The 21,342-nt window shown below is 39.1% G+C and overlaps 1 protein-coding gene across 3 annotated transcripts in view; it reads right to left on the bottom strand.

The window, feature by feature from the left end:
- Positions 1 to 20,505, bottom strand: part of wt1 (WT1 transcription factor) — a 39,839-nt gene extending 19,334 nt beyond the window's left edge. For 2 of the 3 annotated variants that reach the window (XM_031899917.1, XM_031899918.1), the window contains exons 1-3: positions 19,890 to 20,499; positions 10,368 to 10,490; positions 9,105 to 9,207 (exon numbers count right to left, since the gene is read on the bottom strand). In XM_031899917.1, the coding sequence (XP_031755777.1) occupies positions 9,105 to 9,207; positions 10,368 to 10,490; positions 19,890 to 20,277 (614 nt within the window). In that variant the 5' untranslated portion in view covers positions 20,278 to 20,499. 3 annotated transcript variants of the gene reach the window in all.
- Positions 20,506 to 21,342: the final 837 nt, after the last annotated feature.

The following is a 21,342-nucleotide window of genomic DNA, read 5'->3' as shown; positions in this document are numbered from 1 at the left end:
ACAATACACAAGGGCCATAACTAGTAACATGACTCACTGAAACTTGTGTATTATAATAAAAATTGTACCCCCTGTTGTAAAATATGAGGATATTAAAAGGCACGTCAGAATTTCACGACCTGTATGACCTTTATATGATCATGGAGCTCCTTATATCCTTATATTTTATAATAGGGGGTACATTATTCACTATATATCTTAAATAACATACTGCACCCTACATACAGTAATACTACATCCTATAGAACAATATAACTCTACGCCTATGAAATGAATCTCTGCAAGTGAAGGTTTTGCTTGTCCTTTAGTTTAGCTATGGATTTGGCACACCCAACGTGACAGTCAGAGCTGCCAGAGGCAGGAACCCCATCGCCTGATGAAGTCGCAACCTGACAAAAGTTATCTCTAAACATAAACACTGATGTGGAGCAGCAGCAGCAGCGCATAGCCGTGACTTCATAAACATGTTTTGACTGGAGAGCAGCAGACGTATCCATGTTTGTTTGACTTAGTATTCTGAACTCTATCCTGCGTATATTCACTTGGGTACGGGATGTTTTTATTAGACTTTTTCCTTCTCCTACAATCAGATTTTCATTTTTCATAAAGGGGAACACTATATCCAGAGCACTTAATGCCAAGGCACGGGGCCTAGAAGCTTGAGAGGTACCTCTGGGCATGAATATTGGTTTCCATGGATTCAGTTAATTAAAATGAGTAGACACCCAAATCATTGTGCCAACAGAGATTTATTTACCAGCAAGTGCGGCTGGTCTAAAATGGACACAGTGGACAGCACGTATTGATTGAATTTGGTAAGGGCCTCTGCACTTTAGCATAACTCCCAATAAGCCAACCTGTGTCTTCTGAAGAATGGTGCTTATTGGAGGAACCCTGAAACCACTGCCCCCATTTACCTGGCAGTAGATCTGGGGTTCCCACAGTAGGCTGTTGCAATAGGTGGAGCAGACTTGAGCCCGTACGTGACTCACTCATCTCAGAGCTTGGCCTTAACTACTCTGGAATTGCAAAAATGCTACATTATGGCTAAAAAAATTGTGATTTTCATCCAAAATCTCGCTTAGCACTTGAGTTTGTAAATGACCCCTGATGTGTTGATCCACTCATTTCCCAAATATTACAGCATTACTTTCCAAACTGTGGGGCTGGTCACCAAGGCAGCCTAAAGCGGTGGATGGGAGGGACAGCCTGAACACCAATAAGGGTGAGCTCTACATTATTTCCTTTGCTAGATGTTCCTAGAAGTGCAGCTTGAACATTAACCTTACTGACAATTTTTTCATCATCCCTCATTTTTACTACAAACTCCTATTCTTCAAATGTAGATGAGAAGTCCATGCATTTGTCTAATGGCATAGTAAGTGATAAATAAATAATTATCCAGGGGCACCCCTGGCCTTTGTGCCATCTGAGGCAGCAGAACCAATGGCACTCCACCTCACCCATTTTTTACTTAAAAATGTGAAATTTGGCTTATAACATTATCAGGGATGGCTTCTATCCACCATGAGAAAACACCACTTTATGCTACCTGCCTCATAACAAAAGCTGCACTGCTTTCCCCCTTCCTTCCTTCCTTCCTTCCTTCCTTCTTTGTTTGTCTGCTTTGTTCTCCTTGGTTATAATGAAGGCATTAATATGTGTTTGTATGATAACATGGGGCTCATTTCTTCCCCCCTCAGTCTTCTTTACCCCCTTCCATAGGCTTTCCTGCAGTGCCATACATAATTCCCTTAGGGTTATGATACCCATATATAGATGTGCAATCCATAATACTTTCATTTTTTGCCTCTACAATCAGGGAATAGAGGTTATGGTATAGCAACCAGGGCCAAGGCCTACCATCATCAAGGTTAGAACTAGCCAAATATACAGAAGATGGAAGTACAAAGGCAGAGCTGCAGTCAGTACAACCCTCACTGATACAGATGGACAATAAATCTACAATGGCTCCTGTGCTTAATGTCTGGCCTGCTAGGTATCAATGTTCAGAGAAGAAAATAAAGCCTAGAACATAGAAGTAAGAGACGTCAGGCATATATCTTCACCATACTAAATAGACAGAGCCTAACTAGGGGGTTCCCAGACAGTAAGAAACTTGAGGGGCTTTTACTAAATGTCTGGGGGACTGAACTTTGTCAAAAATCACACAGTAAATCAGCGCAATGTCTGAGAGGTCCCCGATGGCTCGTATAGCCTGTGAATTAAGAGCCTTCTGGATTCCAATGCTTTGACCTTTTGCTAACACAGTAAGTGAGGGATGGTTCATGACAGGACAATGTGAGCTTTTAGATATTAGAAAGTGACTAATATGACTGGTTTGTTTTACGGGGAAATATTACTTGTTTATTTTAAATACCTTGTTCTCTAAAACTCTCATTTATTTAGAGGGGTTCCATCTTCTCAGGGCTCTCTATATTGCTGCTTTCTGTTCTTCTTTTTCATTTAGTCCCTTTTATTTTCTCTTTTTCTGTCAAACTTGTGTTCTCTTCCCCTTTCAACTCAATTATTGGGCTGATGTTGTACTGTTGAAATAGGTCAGTAAGAAGGAGAAGCATGACCAACACTCTAGGACAGTGATTCCCAACCAGTGGGGCAACATGTTGCTCAATCACCCCCTTTGATGTTGCTCCCAGTGGCCACAACGTAGGTGCCCATTTTTACATTTCTGACTTTGGGGCTACCAAATAGCCAATCACAGTTCTTATTTGGCAGCCCCAAATAACTTTTTCATGCTTGTGTGAGCCACAAGGATAGTGGTTCTTAGTGATGTCTTCGGTTATAATCAGTGCTTAGTGATGTCATTGGTTATAATTGGTGCTTAGTGATTTCTGTCACATGACTCACTGAAACTTGTATTATAATGAATAAAGTACTCCCTCTTGTTAATTATGAGGACATTAGAAGTAACCTTGCAGTTCCATGACCTGTATAACTTGGCCTTCAGCCTTCTGCTTTTATATGGCCATGGATCTCTTTGGTGACTTATAATATCCTTATAATTTACAATTAGGGTACTTTATTCCCTATATACTTCAATATGGGGGCCTATTCAACAAATGGTGACAAACAATGCAGCACAAAATTCTCCAAAGGGAACCCCCAAATCTTTATACAAGTGAATAGACTTCTCTTATGGCTAATTTTGTGGTGCACTATGTGGTCACCCTTATGCTCAATATCCCGCTAAAAATGACTGAAAATCAAATATTTTGTACAAACTATAAACTTTTTTTTAAAGAATCAACAGTTTCTTCAGTCTGTCTGACACTGTACTGTTGACCTCCCTAGGAAACTAGTAGTATTAAGATTAAGTCTGGAAATGCTTAGAGATGGAAGAGAGAGAGAAAGAGAGGGGGGATATTATTATTTGTATATGGGATATTTCATCCTTATTGAAGTGTAAACAAGCAATATGGGGCCAGAGTTAAGGAAGAAGGGACCTGGGGTTGGAGGGAGGTTTTTACCCTTGGGATGAAAACAAACACTTGGGGCCTGGTCCTGTCCTAAAAATGTCATACAATAAACTCATGCAGCCAACACTGTGTCACACAGGGAACAACAAGAGAAACAGTGCCACTAGTCACAATTATATATGCTATTGCCACATCTGAATGACACAACAAATGCATTAAATGATACAAATTCTTGGTAGCAAATATATCAGGGATACCAAATAACACATTTATAGGTTTATACCAAGTGTAATTGTGATAGATCAATGTGCAGTAGCAGTAGCAGTACAAGTGGAGAGCCCATAGGAGCAGCACAAAGGTACAACCTACAATTGGGTCTTGTAGAACAAGTACAGTGACTCTCAGCATTTAATGACATAGTTAATCACAGAATTAAATGGCACAATGACTCTCAGTATCAGGATCGGACTGGGCCATTGGGACACTGGAAAAAACCTGGTGGGCCCTGCCAGCCCAGACCTGATTCCTGCCTGCCCTCCTCCTGGTTGCCTTTCTTTTGCCAATCTAGGCAAAAGTAAGTATAAGGTCCACTGAGGGGGTGTGGGGACCCGTGGGGTAGCGATCCCAGTGAGCCTTGCACACCCCAGGCAGACCCTGCTCAGTATTATATAGCAAAGAAATTACCAGCACCAAAGTTATACAGTTATACAGCAAGAAACGGCAAAGAGACCCAAAACATTGAATGGCATTTCATGGCACCACAATGCAGCTTTAAATTGCACAGTGACTCCCTGCACTCAGTGGTACAGTGACACCCTTAGCTTTCAGTGGCACCAATACTAATACTAATACAGATTCTAATGTGTATGAGCTACCGGGGACCTTAAATGTAGTTTTGCCCAACCATGTGGCTATCAGGGCGATAGGTCCAAGAGTAGAAGGTCCATTGTTACTGGGGTCGATCTGGATATTCCCCGGAATTCCGACTGGCCAGTCCAACCCCCAGCCAACGCTTTTATTAACATTTTACAAAGGAATTGTCTTTTGCCAAGTTCTCTAATTCTATCGTATTATATTTTCAGCCATTTTTATTTTAGCCGCTTCGTTGACCATTCAGCGCCAAGTTGAGTACAATCAGAGATATCAAAGCTGTGCGAGTATATTTCTGTTTTTACCTCTCTTTCTGCTATACAGATCGGGATTGATGTGTTTTGGAGTCGTATGAAAGGAAAAAAAGGACTTTTAGCAAAGAGGAACTTTAAAGGAACAGAGTCGTAGATCATCCAGAGTTTGTTTTGGCCTAAAGAGAAAAGATGATGGTGCTTGACCCTGCAGTGGTTGCAGCTTTAATCTACACTGAGACTCCCCCATTCAGCAGCGTGACTCACATTACATGCTGGATAACCTTTTCACTGCCAAAGGGGACACTAGAACAGATTTACTGACTGTCAGCTGAAGGGGAAATGATAACACAAGTACACTTTAATTGCAGGGAGGCAGGGGCTTCCTTATATATATACTCCTTATATATATATATACTCCAACATTACAAGTTACACACAAATGCTTATCGCTGATCAACAGAGCTTACAATCTACACAATGGTGACCCCACCCCCCTGCTCTAAAGAGAGTACAATCTTAGGTGACTATACTTGGGCTGATACAAGCTTGCATCTTGGTTCTTCCAGACAGAGTCAGCAGCTTATTGGCCCATGTATAGGGCCCCGCCGACAGACCTGTACAACCAATATCTGGCTGGAAAATTGGGCAGATATCAATCAGGCAGGTTTGCACTTCCCATTGGATGAGGACCACATTGGATGATTGATGAAGTCCTCTCTTGATGCCCTGCATTTACCATCAAACCCAAAATGGTGTCGGAGTATCTTATTCACTGTACCACACCCCATTTAGTACCAGAATTTACAGGAAAAAAATCTATTAAGAGATTTAGTATATCTTATCTAAACCTCAACCACACAATATGATACAACAATATAAAAAATGAGCGAAATCAGTGATACACAGGATTCTTTCATGGAAGTCTCATTGAGACTCTGTAAAACCAACACATTCATTTAAATACTAATGTCTATGGAGTTATTCCCTTTAGCACAGGGGTGTCAAACTCAATCACATAAGGGGGCCGAAATCTAAAACACAGGCTAAGTCGCGGGCCGAATTTTTTATAAATATACTTAGTAAGATACTAAGGGGTATATTTATCACAATGTGTAAAAAGTGGAGTAAGACATTACTGGTGATGTTGCTCATAGCAGCCAATAGATGCTTTGCTACTATTGAAATCTGATTACTGATTGGATGCCTTGGGCAACATTACTGGTAATGCTTCACTCCACTTTTTACACAGCATGATAAAAATACCCCTTAGTCTTAGTTACTATGTGAGGAAAATGGAAATTGATCAGGCTGGATGGTCAGACAGAGTCACCAAGGGCCACATAAAACAGCCAGGGGGGCCGGATTTGGTCTTGTGTTTGACATATATGCTTTAGCAAATAAAGCTGCCCATGGATGACCCGACATTGGTCTTATGACTTGGTCACTTCTGTTTATTGGCCCATGTACGGGGCCCAAAATTGTACGGGGCCCAAAATACTCATCTGTTAAGTTGAAATTAATCATATTGGGCAAGGACTGCACTGAGAAATAGATGCAGTCCTCTCCTGTTAGGTCTCCACAAGGCCTGGTAGTTGGCCTATGGGTCATACAATGTATATCAGCCTGACTTGTCCCACTGCATGCAGATGTGTCCATGTATGACCGGCTTAAGGGAAAACTATACCCCAGAACAATGTAGGTCATATGTAAATCTAAATAAAGCATTTTCATAAAAATATACTTTATTAGTGGTATGTGCCACTGGGTAATCCTAAATAGAAAACTGCCATTTTAGGTACTAACGGTCGCCCCCAGGGATCATAGAATACACAGTGCACACAAACAAACCAAGGGCACACATACATGCTAGGCCCCATCAGCCAATGAATGGGCAGAGTTCTGCCTTTTGCTCCCACACTACTTCCTGTTACAGTTAGAGCTGCATTATTTCCTGTCAGCTGATCTCTGAGGGAGCACACAGCCCATCACAAAATGGCGGCTCAAGGGAAAAAATGTAAAAGGGCAATATTTACTGGTATATGTTCCAGTATTCCAGTAAGATTATTTAATAGGCCACTGAATATAATATAAACTGAAGGTATAGTTTTCCTTGAAGCAACCTTTTTTCATTTCTGCCTATAGAACCCCATAGAATCAGACCAGGCATGTACCAATAATAACATGAAAAAAAATATCCAATGACCCTGCATTAAAATAGAATCAAATTTTCCCACAATAACCCAGTTCAGTGTATATGTTCCTACTGCAGATCATGGGGGAGGGGCACAAGTATTCACAATGCATTTTTCACCCCGTGCAGAATTCCCTATATATTTCGCTTACATTTCAAAATTCCTGTGTAATTGAAAGTTGTGCAAGGAATTTACACTGAGTGCCCGGCCATTAATCCTTTTAGCTCCATTTGTGCCGCTGGAGCTATCATATGGATTACCATCCAACAGGAAGGCTGACCTCCCCCTACTTTAACTCTTTCCTTTGACGTCAGCCATGTTTTACACAGCGAGGTTAAGGAAATTACCTCATTTCGGTGGAGAATACATTAATAATTGTTAAAAAAATGTAATTCTTTAAGAAAGGGGGGCTTGTATATGAGTTATGGCTTCCCCATGCTATAAGTGGAGCGCTGTGTACCAGTTACCAGACAGGCCTTATCAGGCTGATAGAGGAGCTCGGCCAAGTTCACTGATAGCTGGAACCGCTCACTGCACAAAATCTAATGAAAGAAATATAATAATATTTTCTGAGCCCTGGAGATCAGGGTCTGAAATTATTATTTCAAAATAAGAAGAGCCATTGATCTATTATGTGCTGATTGTGTGTAAACATTTTTTATCAGTCTTTATATATATATATATATAGTTCTAAAATAAATTCTAAATTTAGTATCAGTGTGTTTGTATTGTGCATGTTTATTATGGCTATCGCTGTGACATTGCACCCTATCCCAGAAGCAGTAACCCACAGCAACCAATAAGATGTTTGTTTTTAAACAGGTGACCAGTAAATGCTACCTGCTGATTGGTTGCTATGGGTTACTGCCCCTGGGCAAATTTAGTGACTGTTATTACATAAACATCTATAAGTGTGTTTCCTGCAAGTTCTGAAGGCAAGTATTGGGCTGGAACAAGGGTCGGACTGGGCCACCAGGATACCGACCCAATCCCTGTTACTGCTCCCCCGGAGTGGAGGATGTTGGGCGGGTGGTGGGGGGTTAGGGGGGAGCAGTGGGAGCCCCTGTTGGGGATGCGCCTGGTGGGGGCACCCGGTGGGCCCTGCAACCCCCAGTCCGACCCTGGCTGGATCCTATTTATTGCACCTTGGCTTCAAAAGAACAACTGACAAATAGAAATGAGCAAAATAATCAGAAATCTGTGCCAGAGAGCACAATAGTGCACTGTACTCTACACGGATTAATAAAACATAATTTTGCTCTTGAATCTTGCTCTTCTCCCTGCACTGACTCCAATGATTATGCCAAAATTTCTGCAAAGTTTCACCCTCTTGTGACTTTTTCTAGTGATTTATCAGTGACTTTAATTTTCAATTGATATCCATTTTATAAAGGAAGGTGAGTGGGGAAGGGGGTCGCTGAAATAAAAGATATATCAATACTATTTCCTCTACTAATTAATGCAATTCGGATCATTTCAACTTTAAAAATAAATCTAACTTCATAGTCAATTTGATTTCTAGTTGCCAGTGTCATTGACCCTAGCAACCAGACACCACTTTAAGCCCTGGAGGTGGAAGGACAAAGAATAAGGGTTCTTACCTTAAACATGTTTATAAACTAAAAATTAAATCTAATACTTTTTGTATTTTTGTATTTTTTTTTTGTCATTTTTAATATTTCCTCTCTCCATTAAGGAATTACAGCTGCTATCTAAGAACTACAAACGTAGATTGTAAGCTCTTTTGGGCAGGGCTCTCTTCACCTCTTGTATCGGTTACTGATTGCTTTATATGTTACTCTGTATGTCCAATGTATGAAACCCACTTATTGTACAGCGCTGCGGGATATGTTGGTGCTTTATAAATAAATGTTAATAATAATAATACAAACGTAAGGAGAAACACAAAAGGTCCAGAATAGAAAAGGAATTTTATTTAAGAAAAATACACAAAATGAAATGTAGAATTTACTTAGCATATTATAGTTACTAGGGTTTGTTTTTTTAATTTAATTTTTTTTTTCTTGGACTCATAGGCTTTGTTAGGTCCAGAGAATATAAAACGAACATTTTGTTTAAAGTTATCTGTTCAAACTTTTTTTTAAGTATTTAAAACTTTCCAAATAACATAATTTTCCTATTATTGCCATTTGTAAATAGGTGCCTAATTACTATGATATTTATAGGTAATTATATGGGTGTTGGATGAGGGCCTATATTGGCCAGTTAGGCTGAGTGTGTTTATAAGTGAGAACTTACCCTGCATTTAATAAATACAATAATGTTCCCTATATCCAGCTTTAATCCTTTGCAATATACAAAGAGGCAAATGTGCGTGTTTGACTTCTTACCTGTTATACGGAGTTCTGAGGAGAAGTGCTTGGCTCCCAGTACAACTGTCAGTAGGGGTGTGACAGCCATACACTGGGGGGGGAACGGAATACTGCTGCTCCCCTGTAGGAATAGAACATCACATTAACAAACTGTCTCACCCCCCTTTGCTCACTCATCGTCATCGTCAATTTCCCCTTCTGTCTAAGGCAGAGATTTCACAGACCCTTACAGACTGGGACCAGGCCCTTAGCAAGTGATTTATGGACTGTGTATTTGTGGGCCTGAAATTGCAAATGGGATTTTAGAAATGCTCATATTTAATCAACATCAGTCTTACTCTATAGGAGACTTATCAGAAAATCTTCATTTAATAATAAGAACTATCTAAATTTAATAAACATCTTTGGCTGATGAGTTGATGTTCTAGGAAGGGAATCTCTCTAAGACATAGGAAAGAAGTGCAGAGCCAGAGCCATTCATTATACAGAGGGAGGGGGAAGGGGGGACAACATTTACTTTCACCCTTGTTATGTTGTAAGGCATACAAATAAGTGGGATTTGGGACATCTAAAGGGAGGACCTCAAAGGATTAAATGAGAAATATAGGAAAGGAAGAAAGGGAAGGTAGGAACTGAAAAAGGACAATGGATGTGTGGCAAAGAGGGTGGAAGTTGAATAAAGGGAGATAAAGAAAGGAGGGAAGATGGAAGGGATGGAGACATGCAGGTAGATAGGTAGGAAACAGAAAAGAATGGACATCTAAGGAGGACACTTCAAAATATAAGAATCATAGGAAAGAAAGAAAAAGGAAGGGGGTGATGGAAGGCTGTAAAGGCAGGGGTTGGAGGTTCAATGGAGGGAGAAGAAAAAAGGAAGATGGGGGAGACACACTGACAGAGAGAAAGCAGAAAAGAAGTAAGGTTGGAGTAATGGAGGCACAAAAGAAATAAAGTAAGGATAATAGGAAAAGTGAAGGGAGCTGGGAAGTTGCAAGGGAAGGCAGTAAGGGAGATGAGGGGGAAAAGATGGATGTAATTGAATCGGAAAGAAGGTACAAAGGAGGGAACAACAAAGAATAAGAGGTAGGAATAGAGAGAGGAGGGAGGGAAAGACAAGAGGCAATAGTTAGGGAAGAAAGGAAGAAAATAGGAGGAATGTAGGAGGGAAGAGACAGGAGAATGGGGAGGAGACCACCATAGTGTGTTGCAAAACTCATACAAGCTATTATCTGTAGATATCACTGCTGGGGTAGAGGAACTGAATAACAAAACAGCAATTACCTAGAGAGGTCTGTTGGCCCATGGGGTCTTCATGCTTGAAGGAGTGGTTTGTAAACTGTGCCGTATGATGAGAGGACGTATGGCCGTAGCTTGGAGTACCATCAAAGGCCACCGCACTGTAACCTTACAAACAAACAAGAAATATATATTAATATTATCCACTTGTAGATATCCAAAAAGAATAAAACATGATGTCGGAGACCAATGTTTATAAATGACAGGAATAGATGTTGCTATGGGGGTAAAGTAGCAAAAGCCATAACATTTGCATTAGGTCTAGTAACTCATAGCAACCATATAAAAGTTTTAGTTTTAACTAATATGCCTGTCTGCTGGTTGCTATGGGTTACTAGAGCAGCTCGAGTTGCCTGCTCTTCTGGAAATTTATCTCAGCCTTCCTATATCTGGCAGCCTTCACCCTTAGTAATAACATTGCCTTTGGGTATCATTAAATATACAATATACCAGACAGGTGGCAGCCAATAGGCATACCTGCTCAGCATTATGCAGAGATTATTAACAGCACATGGTCCTTATTATCCCCTTCACTGAAAAAAAAATATTCCTAAGAAAATAGTGGGGATTGTGTTATTGTGCATGGTATTATTTGCCATTAGAATGGGGTTCCTCTGCTGCAATCTGCACATTCAGGGGGGCAAAATGTAACCCTTGGAAATTCATCCTACATAGAAGTGCCAGGAGCCCCTACTCCTCCACCGATGCCTTGTGATTGATGCCAAACTATACCCCAAGATGATCCAGGGTGCATATCAAGGTGTTGCCCCTTTCATTTACCAGATCTCTTTAGGTATTTATCAGTCAGTGAAAGTTATAACTCACCATTTGATAAATACCGGTAGGCTTCTAAAACTCCCATAGGAATGAATAGAACTTGATTAAGTTTTTATGTATTAAGCTCGCATTTTGATAAATCTGCCCCTTAATGTCATTCACCTGATTATACACGCTATTATGGGGCTCATTTATCAACATTGTGCTATTTTGCATCTGGGCAGTAACCCAGAGCAACCAGTCGATGATTGGCTTCCTTCAGCCAGCTGTAGGTAGAACAGCAAATGCAACAATTCGATTGGTTGCCATGGGTTACTGCCAAGTTGATTGGTGTTAATAAATGACCCCCCAATACCGGGGGCTTATCATTATCCCTTTTAAATATCCTGTTTCCTCCGTAGAGTTATTTCTATTAACGAAGGAGATTCACCCTTCATGCAATGAGAAAAACTTTCTAATTCTGTACCAAATTTTCCCATAGACTTCCACTGAGTTTTGCTCGTTGAATTAACTGGCCCGAACAACATAAACAAAAAGGGATCAAAAACCCTCAACCACTGTCCATCACAATCAGGCAGGATTAGTTACCCTTTATCTGAAAGGCTCTTTACCATTCCCTGCACTGCCGCTTGGAGATGCCTGTGGCTCATTTGAGGGTTCACCTTTATGTTAACTTTTAGTATGTTATAGAATAGCCAATTCCATCTTTTCAATTGGTCTTCTTTTTTAATTTTTTTATAGTTTTTGAATTATTTGCCTTCCTTTTCTGGCCGTTTCCAACTTTTAAATGGGGGTCACTGACCTCCGCAGCCAAAAAAAAACTATTGTTTTGCGAGGCTACAATTTTATTGTTATTGCTACTTTTTATTATCTTTCTAATTCAGGCTCTCTCCTATTAGTATTCCTGTCTCTTATTTAAACCACTCCCTGGTTGCTATAATAATTTGGACCCTAGCAACCAGAAAGCTGCTGAAATTCCAAACTGGAATCCGCACCTGGAATGCAAATAAAAAATGGCGAACAAATCATACTAAAGCAAAGGTGAAAACTCCCTTTAGTGCTAGTTAAAGTGAAAAGAAGGCTTAGGGCAGCCACACACTGTAATTTTCCCCCGATATGCCCACTTTGGGTGGGTGATATTGTGGTAAAGCAATGGTTTGGCCCTAGGGCATTGCAATGAAGGGGATAGAATAAGTCGAGTAAGGACTGCATCAATGAGCCCATACGGTCCCCGATCTGAGGAAAAATCAAGCCTGTCCAATCAATATCTACCTACTTTTTGGGCAGATATTGGTCGGGGAGGCCTGTCGCAGGGCCCAAATCGGCACCAGAAATCTGCCGTTGTATGGCTGAGAGTAAACAGAAGCACTGATCTATTATAGAAAACTGAAGCACTACTCTGATAAAATGTAATGAGTAAAACTAGATAGTGTTATACTACATAGGGCTAATTACGCAAGAACAGTATCCCTTTAGTTATTTATTCCTGCCTACAGTATCCCATTTTAGGAGGGGTTTTTATTAAAGATCATGTGTTCCAGTTGGTATCTGCATTTATTTTATGCATGTTTATTATATATATGATTGTACAGCGCTGCGGAATATGTTGGCGCTTTATAAATAAATGTTAATAATAATAATAATATATGGGTGCTACAATATGGGTGCCTCTCTGACGCCTGGAGGCCCAAAGCTGTGTGGGTCACTGACAGCAGGTCCCTCCTGCAATGTGGGTCACTGGGTGCTTTGTCCCAGCAGGAAATCCCCTCTCCCATGGGTGACAAATACCCAGCCCCTGGGAACCGCAGTGAGAATCGGTAAAACAAGTGACTGCCATTTCATGCAATTACAATTCATAAGCCTTACCGGCAGTGGTTCCTACAGCTTCCAAAGGCAAAGCATTTACAGGTAAATTGTAGGCTACGCTGACCAGAGGACTTGAAAATTCAGGGACACGTCTATAAAATCCAACTGAACTGACTGCAGTTTATTTTGCAAGCAATCAGTGCTGCCCTGCAACATGTATTTATAAGAAACCTACCACACATACAGCCTTCCCTTCTGTGCAACTGGGGAGCTTAAATGGTGCTGCTCATCCAGCCATATTGTAAAATGTCTTGGGCACTTCCATACGTAATAAACAATTATATGTGTGTATTCAATTATATAAAAACATTGTTGTGTATATTTACACACAGTCTGTATATGGAGGATCATCTTTAAAAGTGCCCTATTCTGCCCCAGCATCAATACACAGTGAGCCAAAATAATCCTATTATAGTGTTGTACAATCATCTATCCCCACTGTCAGATCTATGGGAAGGGTATAGTCTTCCCCGGTATTGTACCTCATTGCACAATATACAGTAAAGCAGGTTCCTGGTCCCTAAAAGGCCCAAATAACCTTGGAATCCACTCATGGAAAGAAGCCGTTATGGCAAGGGAAACTGGAGGGAAGTGCGGCCCCTGTGCCTTCCGGATCAGCCAACTGCCTCCTACACATGGGGACAAAGGGACCAATACACTGACCGGATTTACTCTCCCGGCAGAGTGACAGCCATCAGGGGGGTAAGGACAATTAAAGGGTAAGTTCACCTATCCTTGAGAAAATTTCTTTCTTCCAGTCTGCCAGTTCCAGCTATTAAACCAATACTTAACCACTTCTGTAGTAACTGAATGTTGAATAGAGAAGTAGAGGGGACCCTGGTTATTAAAGGGTTAAATTAACTTTTAGTATGATGTTGAAAGTGCTATTCTGAGGCAGTTTGCAATTGGTCTTCATTTTTTATTATTTGCAGTTTTTGAATTATTTTGCTTTCTCTTTAGCCTACTCTCCAGTTTGCAAGTTCAGCAGCTATTTGGTTGCTAGGGTCCAATTTAACTTGGAAACCAGGCACTGGTTTGAAAAAGAGATGGGAATATGAATAGGAGGAGGGCCTAAATAGAAAGATAAGTAGTAAAAAGTAACAATAACAATAAAATTGGAGCCTCACAGATCAGTAGTTTTTGGCTGCCGGGGTCAGTGACCCCCCAACTGAAAGCTGGAAAGATGTAGAAGAGGAAGGCAAATAATTCAAAAACTATAATATATAGAACATGAAGACAAATGAATATGTTGCTAAGAAACAACCATTTTATAACATACTAGAAGTTCATTTAAAGGAGAACCGCCCCTTTTTAATGAGGCCCCTTTTGAAGGAAAGTATGTAGGTATATCTTTATTTATAAAGCGCTCAGCGCTGTACAGTAGAATACATTAATACAAACAGGGGGTTATTAAGATAATAATAGATAAATACAAAGTATTACAATAAACACAAATAAAATGAATAGTAAGCCAATGAGCCAATCAAACAATAATAACAATAATAATAATAATAATAATAATACTAAAGGTACTGATTACAAAAGCATCAGCCTCCATAATTTTTTCTTTTGATCCAGAAAACCCCTAATCCGGAGCATTCTGCATAACAGACCCCATACCTGTATATAGTCAAGATGCGCTCTCACATTTAAATCCCTTTATTTCATCCTAATATGAGAATATAATATTTATTTTCTTTTTTCATGCCCCCCTAACCCCACATAATAATAGAAGTCTATTCGCCTTTGTACCCTAAAACCAGTCCCTATCGCTCTCTAATTAAAACTTAAAAAATAAAATGTAAAACAATGAAGCGTTAATTCGTTTCTTAAATATCCCAGAAAATAAAATCCATATGAATTCCCAGTTTAAATCAAAATGACCGAATTATATAAACAGAGAGACTAAATAAATCCCCGAATTTGGAAGTCACCCAGTAACCTTAATTTATGACATTTCGGGAAATACCGTTAGATTGTAAGCTCTTAGGAGCCCTAATTTTACTCTGTATCCCTTGTTGGTTACATTATTATAAGATTCTTGTTCTTTATAATTAATGTAAAGCGCTACATAAATTGTTGGCGCTATCTAAATAAATGATGATGATGATGATGGAATATTTCCACAAACCTATTCCAACCCGTTAATACTGATATAGCGACAATTATATTAATATATTTACTGACTGTTACTTATTTCGTACTCTCAGTCTCTCACCCCCGGCATCGTTGGGGTTAAATCAGCTGCACTTTACTGAATGGAAAATGACTTGCCAACAAAATAAACTGGCAATATTTTTAGCAAACAAACTGAGTCAGCCCTTGCCCTGACCCAGCACTGACACTGTACCCATTAATCAAACCCTGGGAGAAGCACTTTCATTAATTACTGGGAGCCAACCAAACAAAGCAGCTCCGAGAGGCAAAAAGTAATTATAAGCTGATATTTTCTTTGTGACTCCTCTCCGGCCCCACAAATTGGCATAAAGCAAATGATACGATTCCCATCATCAGATGATTATATTATGTTCTTTTATTTGTTATTGCTGTATTGTGTCTTTAGTTACGATTTTGTTCCTAGAATTCCACCAGTATTTTCGTTTTGTGATAACCTTTTCACAGACCATTTCTGAAGCAGGAAAAATATCACAGGATCCAGACCAAAAAAAAGTGACTAGACACTGGTTCAACAGTGATACCATGAAATGTCTTATACCAATATTATACATATATATATTATTATTACACAGTATTCCTGAAATATATCTACATGCATTGTGACCATATAGTTCCGTTATAATAACGAAAGCGGCAAACAGGACAGAAGGAAGAAAATGTTACTACTATATAAGAAAAAAATGTATCTATTGTTGCATTCGTTTTCTAAAGCGACAGATATATATGTAATATAATAATACTTACTCTATATTTAAAGATAGTTTCGTTTTTTGTGTATTTTTCTATCACACATTATTCGTTTTAAACGAAAGATGTATGGACTTGTTTTCCCTACGTTTAGATGGTATTATGGAATAATAAACTAAATGACAACACAAACTACTATACACACACACATTTATATGTATATATATATATGTATATATATATATATGTATATATATATATATAAATGCATAGAAGCTGCACACCACTAAAGGTAATAATACCTGGGTGCCTGTGCAAAGATATATATATATATATATATATATATATATATATATATATATATATATATATATATATATATATATATATATGTATATATGTGTGTGTATATATATATATATATATATATTTAACATTAATATACTTTCAAACAAAGAAATATTTTGGAATAAGTTCATTATTGTTCGTTCTGCGTCTCAATGATAAACTGATAAACAGAGTAGAGGATCTTTTGGTGATTTTTTTTTTTTTTGTCATGTATTGCCTGTGCCATTTTAATTACGATTTCAATAAAACAGTAAATGTTATTTAGGAATACAAAATGTCGCAACCATTAAATCCTAATTAATAATTAACAATTATGTATGCTTCTAGCCACCTGTCTATCTATCTATCTATCTATCTATCTATCTATCTATCTATCTATCTATCTATCATCTATCTATCTATTCATCTGTATTTCCTACATCTATAAGTCCCTACATCTAAAACCAAAGAAAGCGCTCAAAAACCCAAAAACTGAAGAGTACTAATTGGTGTGTATACATGCATATAATATGTAATCATTTTAAATATTTATTATAGGTCAATACAATAAGTCAGTGCATTAAATGTACATTTCTATTTCCCTATTTGGGGAGCAAGCCTTTCCTACCAGCCCCCCCCCCCCCCCCCCCTTCTCTCAGTACAAAGAGCAGCAGTTTGCTGGATACATTCTGTCCCGGATACTGACTGTAATTTTTTTTTCTCTCTTTTCTGCGACCTTGACAAATGCAAGATATAATGTTTTGTCCAAAAAGAAGAAAAAAAAAGAATTCCCCTGCATGACCCAGAGCTTCAGGAATTTGATAAGAGCCTTTTGCTCCAAAGCAATCTCTGTGATACCAACTTCTCTTTAATTAGAACCTTATCACCCAAAAGGGCTGATTAAAAAGTGCTGAAAAACGTGAATGTTGCACATGTGTCGGAGAGAGAGAGAATGCGAGAGGAGCAGGGGGTTGTTTATCTGTGACTCACTAGATCTGGACACACTTTTCCTAGTCCTCCTACTGCAGATCTGGCACAACAGGCAGAGTTGGATCAAGGTGACATCTTTCCCACAATAGCCCTTCCTAGGGGTTCAGCCTTGGTGGCTCTGCCAAAGTCGCACAATTCAGATTTCTTTGTGATCAACCCCCCCCCCCCCCCCCCCAAATAGCAGATTCCTAATTCTCTCTGTCATGGGAGGTATGTGTGGAATCCAACCAGGGTGCACATTATTGATTAACCTAAAACTAATAAGAACCTAACATGCCTGATTTTTTTTCCGAATATTTTTCATTTCCAGATCGAAAGGATTTTTCGAATGAGTTTAAATTCAATATATTACAGTATATCCATACATATTGCATACGGGTCTCTCAGTTAGAATTTAATAAGAAATACCACTTTGTTTCCTAAAGATTATTTTAAAGCAGTTACATAGAAGAATATTACAGTACTGGTTCCTACATTGTCATTCATATATTTATAGATATCTATTTCTACATATATCTATCTATCTATCTATCTATCTATCTATCTATATATATATATATATATATATATATCATCTATCTATCTATATATATATATCTATCTATCTATCTATCTATTTATATCTATCTATCATCTATCTATCTATTTATCTATCAAACAATCATCTATCTATCTGCTATTTATGAAAATATTTCTAATATTGTTTTTAGTACAGAGACTTGAAAACATTTAATATCCCCTTGAATAAATATATATATATGTGTGTGTAATTCACTAGGGATCGGGCCACAGACAGGGGAAATAGAAAGAAAACTCCTTCCCAACCAAATAACTAGGAATGTGTAACGTAATTGTAATGTTTAATAAATAAATATATATATATATATACCGTTTGGTCACACTAAAAGTAAATGCACCCAATGCAGGTTCCATTGGAAGGAAAGATAATTGTATGTTTGGTAACAGCTATTCCAATAATACTCACATTCTGTATATAAAATGACGCGGGAATATAAAGTACGCGGCTTTTGATTTTTTTTGTATATTTTTATTTTTTATTATTATGCAGTTTTTATTTATGGGAGTTTTATGTTTGTATATAAAAGTATCAGTGGCAGACACGCTGGATAGAGGAGTCTGTGGGTAAATGTAAGAGATGTAGAATCCCCAGTATAAGAGAATAGGCGGCTGCCTGCACCCCGGGTCCCACAGGGAGTCAGTAGTTTGCTAATTACTTGCTAATTATCCCTCATTACACTCACCCTGTTAAACATTAGAGCCCCCCAGGCAGAATCACCTTCCCCAGCCCATTCTATTCCCTCTGCCTCCCTATGGGGCAAACTCTATTTATCACTTTATTTCAGTTCAGATCAGATCGGTCTCACTGAAGGAGAATCTGGCTGATTGTTTTTTTTTTTATATATATTAAGGACTTTGTAATGATGTTCATAATGATGTGTGTCATTGTATATATACCCATCTGTAAGCCAATGCACCTTCCTACCTACCTACCTACCTACCTGTCCCCAGTACCATCACCTGTCTCTGTCTATTCCCCCCCGGGGACCGATCCTCTGTCTATAGACTCTCTGCCTTTTGTGATATATTTAATTAGAGACTGTACTGAGTTATGTACACAACTTTATATACATTCACTTACACTTACACTCACTCACTCACTCACTCACTCACACTAACTGATTCACCCTCATACACACACAAACATTATGGGTAGTATATATCAACATAACAGAGATTGACTGATTTATTGATGAGTATATATATATAGTGAGACATAGAAAGATAGACAGACAGACAGATAGATAAATTAGATAGATGATGATAGATAGATAGATAGATAGATAGATGATAGATAGATACATAGATAAATACATAGAAGATAGATAGATAGATAGATATATAGATAGATAGATAGATCTGATAGATGATAGATAGATAGATAGATGATAGATAGATAGATAGATAGATAGATAGATAGATAGATATGAAGAGAGAGAGAGGGGGGGGGGAAAGATGGATAGACAGGCAGACAGACAGATAGACAGACACATGATCTCCAACTGACAGTGTGAATTGCCAAAAAAAGATCATTCCCCCAAAGACTTACTAACAGCAGGAACAGGTGGGTGGCTGTGTTAGATAGATGATAGATAGATAGATAGATAGATAGATAGATAGATGATAGATAGATGATAGATAGATAGATGATAGATAGATAGATGATAGATAGATAGATAGATAGATGATAGATAGATAGATAGATAGATAGATAGATGATAGATAGATAGATAGATGATAGATAGATGATAGATAGATGATAGATAGATAGATGATAGATAGATAGATAGATAGATAGATAGATAGATAGATAGATAGATAGATAGATGATAGATAGATAGATAGATGTTAGATAGATGATAGATAGATAGATAGATAGATAGATGATAGATAGATAGATAGATAGATAGATAGATGATAGATAGATAGATAGATAGATATATGATAGATAGATATACAAATATGCCTATGCATAGATATCCTGGCTACACTTGCACTAATTCCCTGGTTATATTACTGAGTATATTGCAGGCTCTAGCGCTGATGGGTTCGGTATTCTCTATCATTGCCAGGTTAACGCTAAGCGCTAATTGTGCGACTTACCTTGATTCCTCATGCCCTGCTGGTTATCCAGGCAGTTGGACAGGTAGGGGGAGTTGGGGAACATCCTTGCTTGACCCGTTGTTGCCTGGCTTGGCGTGGGGGCCCCAAAGGCCCCATACCTACAGGCCCCAGCTGTGCCAGTGAACTGGCCGGAGAAATGGACAGTAAAGGCGCTGAGACACTGATCTTCATGGGGGTCTGGGTTCCAGGTGGGCTCCTGTTTGATGAAGGAGTGTGGGGGCAGGGAGCTGTAAGGGGCCCCGGGGGGGAAGTCCAGTACCGGAGCCCACTGCCCGCTGCTACTGACCGGCATGCTGCAGCTGCTGTTCCCGGACAGGGTAGAGACCGGAGGCAGGAGAGCGTTCATATCCCGGACATCAGACCCCATCGGAAAGCTCAGCGGGCTGCTCCTGGGGTCCCACCTACAGGCTCTCTAGGCTGGGCACGAATTACTCTTTGTTAGTATGTCCCGAACTTCCAGAACTCCCCAGGCGAGTGTGGCCCTAACTCAGCACCCAGCAGCACCCAGCAGCACCCAGCAGCACCCCCTGGTTTGGTTCTGTCCAACCTCAGCTCAGTCAGGTCCTGGGGAAATAACTGCTGAGAGTGGGAGCTGCCTCCTCTTGTGTCTCCAATCCCTGCATTCCCATTGGGCTTCCCAGGGGGCGGGGCCTGTGCTGCTCGGATGCTCCATTCATACCCCAGTCCCTACCCTGAGCCTGACAGCTCTGCCTGGGACCCGGCAAGTCTCAAAGTCTCTAGGGGGAAGGGGGGCACAAAATGAGAATTGGTTGGCTATGGGATGCACCAACAATTCAGGGGAGTCTGGAGAAGTAAGTATATTTGCTGTAAGAAATGGGGGATTTTACTAGATGGATAACAAATAATTGGATAGGTATTAGGCAAGTGCAGAGAAAGACTGACAGACAAGGAGATGATAGATGTGTGTGTATTTATAGAGAATGATGTGCCCCCAATTGTAAAACATAAGGATATCAGAAGTCACTATTGAGCTCTATGAAAATCCTTACATTTACAGTGGGGGGTACATGGATTATTATAATATACTTATCATAAATGTATGTGTTACAAAAACGCTGCGATTTTTTCATTTGTAGAAAGATGATGATAGATGATAGATAAATATAGATAGATAGATAGATAGATAGATAGATATATAGATAGATAGAGAGATAGAGATAGATAGAGAGAAAGAGAGAGAGAGAGATAGATGATAGATAGATAGATAGATAGATGATAGATAGATGATAGATAGATAGATAGATAGATAGATAGATAGATGATAGATAGATAGATAGATAGATAGAGAGAGAGAGAGAGAGAGAGAGATGATGATAGATAGATAGATAGATAGATAGATGATAGATAGATAGATAGATATATAGATAGATAGTAAACTGGTACCACTAGCCGTTGATGCCAATGGGGAATT

This window comes from Xenopus tropicalis, chromosome 4, assembly GCF_000004195.4.
Source record: "Xenopus tropicalis strain Nigerian chromosome 4, UCB_Xtro_10.0, whole genome shotgun sequence".
Lineage (NCBI taxonomy): Eukaryota > Metazoa > Chordata > Amphibia > Anura > Pipidae > Xenopus > Xenopus tropicalis.
The sequence above is the reverse complement of the archived record's forward strand: the minus strand, read 5'-3'. Positions and strand labels throughout refer to the sequence as shown.